This window comes from Lolium perenne, chromosome 2 (assembly GCF_019359855.2).
Source record: "Lolium perenne isolate Kyuss_39 chromosome 2, Kyuss_2.0, whole genome shotgun sequence".
NCBI lineage: Eukaryota > Viridiplantae > Streptophyta > Magnoliopsida > Poales > Poaceae > Lolium > Lolium perenne.
Window position 1 is genome coordinate 259349209 of NC_067245.2, and position 7175 is coordinate 259356383.

General features: G+C 45.0%; 1 protein-coding gene across 1 annotated transcript; it reads right to left on the minus strand.

Moving 5' to 3' along the window:
- Positions 1 to 4048: 4048 nt before the first annotated feature.
- On the minus strand, positions 4049 to 4381 carry LOC127329325 (B3 domain-containing protein Os03g0212300-like). The gene has a single exon (XM_051355854.1). The coding sequence runs from the start codon at positions 4379 to 4381 to the stop codon at positions 4049 to 4051; it is 333 nt and encodes a 110-aa protein (XP_051211814.1).
- Positions 4382 to 7175: the final 2794 nt, after the last annotated feature.

Consider the following 7175-nt stretch of genomic DNA (forward strand, 5'->3'; position numbering starts at 1 on the left):
TAATTGGTATCTTTCGATATTAATATATTTTCTTTATCAAAAAAAATTAGTTGATTCTAATTCAGAGTAAAGCTGTACAGTACTAAATCTGAGTCAGTTGGTACTAGGAACGGAGAAAGTAGAAATCATCAGCGCAACCGACCAGCCCCTCATCTTATCCGCTTGCATGCATGCTTATGCTTAATTAATTATAACTTAGTTATACAGCCACACAGCACAAGGCAAGCGATGCATGCACAGCCACCGCTCGCCGTCGGCGTAGAACACACGGCTACCACCCAAAGCTTTTGGTCGGACAGTCCTACAGATCGATCGAGTTGCACATATTCTAAAGCTGTGACTCTTCGACTGGGCTAAGGAGCATTTTAAGAGTGCGAGGCTATTACTCAACTTTCAGCGCCGTGTCTTCTGTTTTCCTACCTACGACTGTCACGTCCCTGTCGCTCCAATGTTAGGAGGTGGTTAACTCAACTGGCGGTAAAGCTCAAACGGGAGCAAATTTGGTCGGCCCATGTCAGCCAGTCGCACAAATCATTGGTGGGTACAAAACCGCTTCACACCACTTGTTTTTTTTAATCTTTCGAAGCGTCTTCATCGGCGCACCTTAAATAGTCATCGGCAGAGACGTCGGTACTGCTGTATGCGAATGCCGGTACTGCATCCTCTATTTAGGGTGATGTTCCTACACCAACGCCCCCAAACCGGTGGCCCCGACAGATGATTTGAATTAAAATCTCAAATACAAAACATAGAAATTCGAATAAAGAGGAGAAACTTTCCACAAAATAATACATAATTCGGAACATGGTTTACACAAACTAAGACATAGTTTGGAACATGATTTTCCACAAACTAATACATAGTTTGAACCATGGTTGACACAAATTAAAACATTGAAAAATAAAGAAACCTAATTAGTGTTAGCATCGCAGGTTTCGTGTGTTCGCTGCCAAGAATGAACGCTCCAATCCAAAGGTGGAATAATAAATTACGCTCCATGCGTAGATACCTTGGAGGATGGGCTAAGCAAATGCCGGGGCAGCTCAAAAAAGAGAAACTCACTGTATCATCAGATATTGATGCATTAGAGACACTTGCTGAGGTACGTCCACTGACAACGCATGATATTGAACTTAAAAGTCAATACTTTGCTAATTTGGTCGGCTTACTTCGTGATTTCGAATACGGGATACTTTCATAGTGTTGTCAATGGCCGACATAGAAAGAATCTCATTCACTCTCTTGTTCAAGATGAGGGACTGATCGAAGGTCAGGAGCAATTGAAGTCCTATATTAGTTCTTACTATAAAGACCTTTTTGGTGCCCCAGAGGAATCAGATGTATCCATGGATGAATCCAGGATTGATGATATCCCTCAAGTGTCTCTTGAAGAAAACGTCATTCTTACCTCCCCTTATTGAGAGGAGGAGATAAGAAAAAAGGTCTTTCATATGAAACACAACAAGGCGCCAGGGTCGGATGGTTTCTCGACCGAGTTCTACCAGAATTTTTAGGATGTTGTCAAGACTGATCTATTGGATCTGTTTGCCGAATTATATAAGGGGAAACTGGATCTGCTCCGTATCAATTTTGGTGAAATTATTCTTCTACCAAAGGTCACTGACGCAGAATGGATCCATCAATACAGACCTATATTCCTTCTATATGTTTGTTTCAAAATTTTCAGAAAAGTTGCTACCATTCGACTTAATTCAGTGGCAGATAAAGTGGTGCGTCCTTCTCAGACTGCTTTTATGCAAGGTAGAAACATCCTAGATGGGGTGGTCACCTTACATGAGACAATTCATGAGATTCACCGTAAAAAGTTGAATGGGGCAGTACTCAAGATTGACTTTGAAAAAGCCTATGATAAAGTCAAGTGGTCTTTTCTTCAACAAACCCTAAGGACGAAAGGCTTTTCTGAGGAATGGCGTGATCTTATTAATAACTTTATTTTTGGTGGTAGTGTTGCCATTAAGGTCAATGATGACATTGGTAAATACTTCCAGACCAGAAAAGGGTTGAGGAAAGGCAATCCCCTATCTCCAATGTTATTTAACATTGTGGCGGATATGCTTGCAATTATAATAGAGCGCGCTAAGGTCGATGGTAAAATTGAAGGTGTAGTCCCCCACTTAGTTGATGGCATCTTATCCATTCTTCAAGTACTCCGTTGATGATACAATTCTATCTATGGATCATGACTTGGAAAAGGCACGAAACATGAAATTAATTCTTTCAGCATTCGAGCAGTTGTCCGGTCTTAAGATTAATTTCCATAAAAGTAAATTGTTTTGTTTCGGTGAAGCCATCGCTGAAGGTAACTTATATGCTGAATTATTTGGCTGTGGGGTTGGTTGTTTTCCAATTAGCTACCCTGGTATTCCGATACACTATCGAAGACTCATTTTGGCTGAATAGAAAATTGTTGAAGAAAGAATTCAAAAACGTATTACTAGTTGGAAAGGAAAATTACTATCCCGTGGTGGAAGATTAGTTCTTATTAATTCGGTACACACAAATATGGCACTGTATATGATTTCCTTCTTCCAGTTACCGAAAGGAGTCTTGCATTGATTGGACTATTTCCGATGAAGATTCTTTTCGCAAGGGGATAGTGAGAAGAAAAGGTACCGATTAACTAAATGGAGTGTTGTATGCTGTCCGAAAGATCAAGGTGGACTTGGTGTTCGTGATCTTGAAGTTAAGAGAGAGCTTTGCTTAGTAAATGGCTAGTCAGGTTGTTAACGGAGGATGGGGTATGGCAACAACTATTGCGGAAAAAGTATGTTTGCTCAAAAGCGATCTCTCAGGTTCTTTGCAAACCAGGAGATTCACATTTTTGGGGCTGGCATCATGGCAACTAAGAAGAACTTTTTCCCATTTGGTTATTTCTCCATTAAGAATGGGACGGAGATACGGTTTTGGTAGGATCGTTGGTTCGAAACAACACTCTTCGTGAATAGTATCCGACCTTGTACATTATTCTTCGTCATAAAGGGGATACCTTGCGGAAGGTGATGGAATCTTCTCCCCCCTCTATGACGTTCAGGCGTGATCTTGTCGGTCTCCGGCTAGCTTCTTGGAATGAACTGCTTCAGCTGTTAGGTTCAATCCAGCTGGTTCAGGGGACGGATGAATTCCGTTGGAGTCTCAAAAAAAAATAGTATATTTTCGGTTAGCTCCATGTACAAAGCATTATGCATATCTACACAACCGGTTTTAAATAATAAATACATTTGGAAGATGAAGATACCTCTCAAAACAAAGGTCTTTGCATGGTATCTTCGTCGAGGTGTGATTCTTACTAAAGATAACCTTGTAAAGCGCAACTGACAAAGGTTGTACGAAATGTGTGTTCCGTCATGAAGAAGAGACAATAAAACACATTTTCTTCAACTGTCGAGTTGCTAGATCTATATGGTCAATCATTCAGATAGGTTCTACCTTATACCCACCCTGTAGCATTGCAAGCATTTTTGGCAGTTGGCTAAATAGGGTGGATTCTAGGTAAAAAATGTTTATCAGAGTGGGAGCAATTGCGTTGCATGGTCGCTTTGGATATGTAGAAATGACAAGGTTTTTAATGATAAAAATTATTCTCTTATGCAGGTCATCTACCGGTGTACGGATTTGCTCCGTTCATGGTCGCCACTTCAGCGTTTGGAGGATCGCGACCTCTTTATGGAGGTGTGTACACGATTGGAGAACACGGTCACGGAGTTTATTTCTCAATATGGGTGGCTGCATAGTCGGAGGATTGAAGCCAACGGAGCGTCATAGTAGTTGGCTTTTATCATTTTTTGTATCTCATGTCGATGGATTCTAGACTTCTAAACGGCTGTGTGCATCCTAGTTATGCAGAGGCTGGGTGTAATTCTTAAAACTTTTTGAGTAATAAAGCACCCCTTATCGAAAAAAAGAACACTCCCAGGCACTCCCAGTCACCCAAACTGGAAAATCCAGCTGGTGATGATAGCCATATTGGTCCTTTTGAGGAAGAACATCCAAAAACATGCGTGTCTATTTTCGCTACGAAAAACAACACTCAATCGTCCTCCTCATCGGTGTCGCCATGGTAGTGTCGGCGGCATCGCGTCTCGTCGAACACCTTGACGCTCATATCACCCTCGCCAAGGTAGGAGAATGTGAGCACGCAGCCGGCTTCGAGGTCGTGGTAGCGCGCGAACTTCTCCCAACCAGTGTGGAGGTACATATTGCCGCGCCCATCGAAGAGCACGTCCACCGGCCACCGGCAGCAATCGCAGGCAGCCTCCTGCAGATGTAGCGAGGCTGGCTCGTTGTCGGCGACGAACTCGGCAAACTTGTGTAGTAGCCTCTGGATGACGAGTGGGTCACCCTTGAGGACGACGATGAACATGAACAAAACTTCCCGCTCCTACTCCTCCTGTAGGTCCGACGACGAAGATGACGACGTCGCAGACGACGGTGTCGCAGGCGACGGCGAGCGTGCAGCTCTGCCGCAGCCAGGACCACGACCACGACCGCGACCTCGCCTCTGCCTCTACCAGCCATGGCGTCGTCTCTTGACATGGTGGCGGCTAGGGTTGGGGAGAGAGGCGCTAGGGTTTGGGTGGGACGGACGATGCGAGAGCGCCCTTTTTATAGGCCGGGGGGAGGCGGGGAAGCGGTGACGCTCGTTAACGCCAGCACGGAGAGCTAGGCATGACGAGACGGTTAGCTGCGCGTCTGCGGAAACTTCACCACCGCTGTGCGCCAATAACTTCCGTCGCGAGGTAGGCGACGGTTAGGTTAAAATTGAATGTGCCGCTGACGCGTCGGCCCCATCACTCCCCGCTGGCGTCGACTTTTGGGATGTGTGGCTGACAGGCGGCTCCTAGGCGCAAAATTTTCCGCCTCGCAAGGCGCCGGCACGCCCGATTCGCGCCCTTCGCCAAGGAAGGGGTTGCCGGCGCTTCTACGGGGCTCGAAAAAGCGTTGGCGCTATTTGGGGCGCGCCGGTGTGAGCCCATTTTCGCTCCCAGTCCCTAAAACGCTATCGGGGCCACTACGGGGGCGCCGGTGGAGATGCTCTCAGATCATAATCTCATTGAATACTAGTAAATGTTTTCTAAGATAAAACTGTAGGGATTCACAGCATAGAAAACAAAAAATTTCCTACCGCGAGAACGCAATCCAAGCCAAGATGCAATCTAGACGATGGGAGCAACGAGGGGATGAACGAGACTAACCCTTGAAGATTTCCAAAGCCTACAAGAGGAGGCTCTCGTTGCTGCGGTAGACGATCACTTGCCGCTTTCAAAAGCGCGTAGAAGATCTTGACGGTGCCACAATCGGGCAGCACCTCTGTACTCGGTCACACGTTCGGTGTTGATGAAGACGATGTCCTTCTCCCCGTTCCAGCGGGCAGCAGAAGTAGTAGATCCTCCTCGGAATCCCGGCAGCACGACGGCGTGGTGGCGGTGTCGATGGAGATCTCCGGCGGAGCTTCGCTAAGCGTATGCGGGAGAAGTGGTGGAGGAGGGGCGCTAGGGTTTGGGAGAGGGGGCTTGGGCGCCGGCCACTTGGGGTTGCGGCCAAGAGTGGCTTGGTGTGGCCGGCCCCTCCCCTATGCCCCTCATTATATAGGTGGAAGCCCCAAGAGTTGTATCCCAAGTCTTCGAATAAGACCCCAACAGCAAAACCTACCTTTTGTGGGAAACCTACTCAAGATGGGAGTCCCACTCTAGGTGGGATTCCCACCTTTCCTTGAGGGAGGGTGGCCGGCCACCTCAGGTGGAGCCCACCTGGGACTCCTCCCTTAGGGTTTGGCTGGCCAAGCTTGTGGAGTCCCTCCGGGACTCCACCTTCCATAGTGCCTTTCTTTCGGACTTTTCTAGAACCTTCTAGAACCTGCCATAAATGCACCGGATCATTTCCAAACTTGGAATATGACTTCCTATATATGAATCTTATTCTCTGGACCATTCCGGAACTTCTCGTGATGTCCTGGATCCCATCCGAGACTCCGAACAAAACTTCAAACTCCATTCCATATTTCCATATCTACTTAAACGACATCAAACCTTAAGTGTGTCACCCTACGGTTCGCGAACTATGTAGACATGGTTGAGACTTCTCTCCGACCAATAACCAATAGCGGGATCTGGAGATCCATAATGGCTCCCACATATTCAACGATGACTTTAGTGATCGACTGAACCATTCACATACGATACCGATTCCTTTTGTCACGCGATATTTTACTTGTCCGAGGTTTGATCTTTGGTATCTCTATACCTTGTTCAACTTCGTATCCTGACAAGTACTCTTTACTCATACCGTGGTATATGGTCTCTTATGAACCATTCATATGCTTGCAAGCTAATTAGACGACATTCCACCGAGAGGGCCCAGAGTATATCTCTCCGTCATCGGGATGGACAAATCTCACTGTTGATCCATATGCCTCAACTCATACTTTCCAGATACTTAATCCCACCTTTATAACCACCCATTTACGCAGTGGCGTTTGATGTAATCAAAGTACCCTTCTGGTATAAGTGATTTACATGATCTCATGATCGAAGAACTAGGTAACTATGTATCGAAAGCTTATAGCAAATAACTTAATGACGTGATCAAATGCTACGCTTAATTGGGTGTGTCCATTACATCATTCATATAATAACATAACCTTGTTATTAATAACATCCAATGTTCATGATCACGAAACCATGATCATCTATTAATCAACAAGCTAGTTATACAAGAGGCTTACTAGGGACTCCTTGTTTGTTCACATAACACACATGTATCAATGTTTCGGTTAATACAATTTATAGCATGGTATGTAAACATTATCATAAACACAAAGATATATAATAACCATTTATTATTGCCTCTTGGGCATATCTCCAACAGTCTGCCACTTGCACTAGAGTCAATAATGTAGTTTACATATGTAAAGATATAACACCTTGGCCTTCCGGTGCTTTATCATGTTTTTCTCACGGGAGAAGTTTTAGTCAACGGATCTGACATGCTCAGAAACGTATGTACTTTGCAATTCATTTGTGTCTCAACGCATCACTCATTTTCTAAATGAGTCGGCATTAAATATGTTTGGTCTTTCGGTGGAACCTTAATTCCGCGGTCTGAAATATGTCACTAATATTGTCACACACAATATAGCTTCAAAGTTCTAACACTAT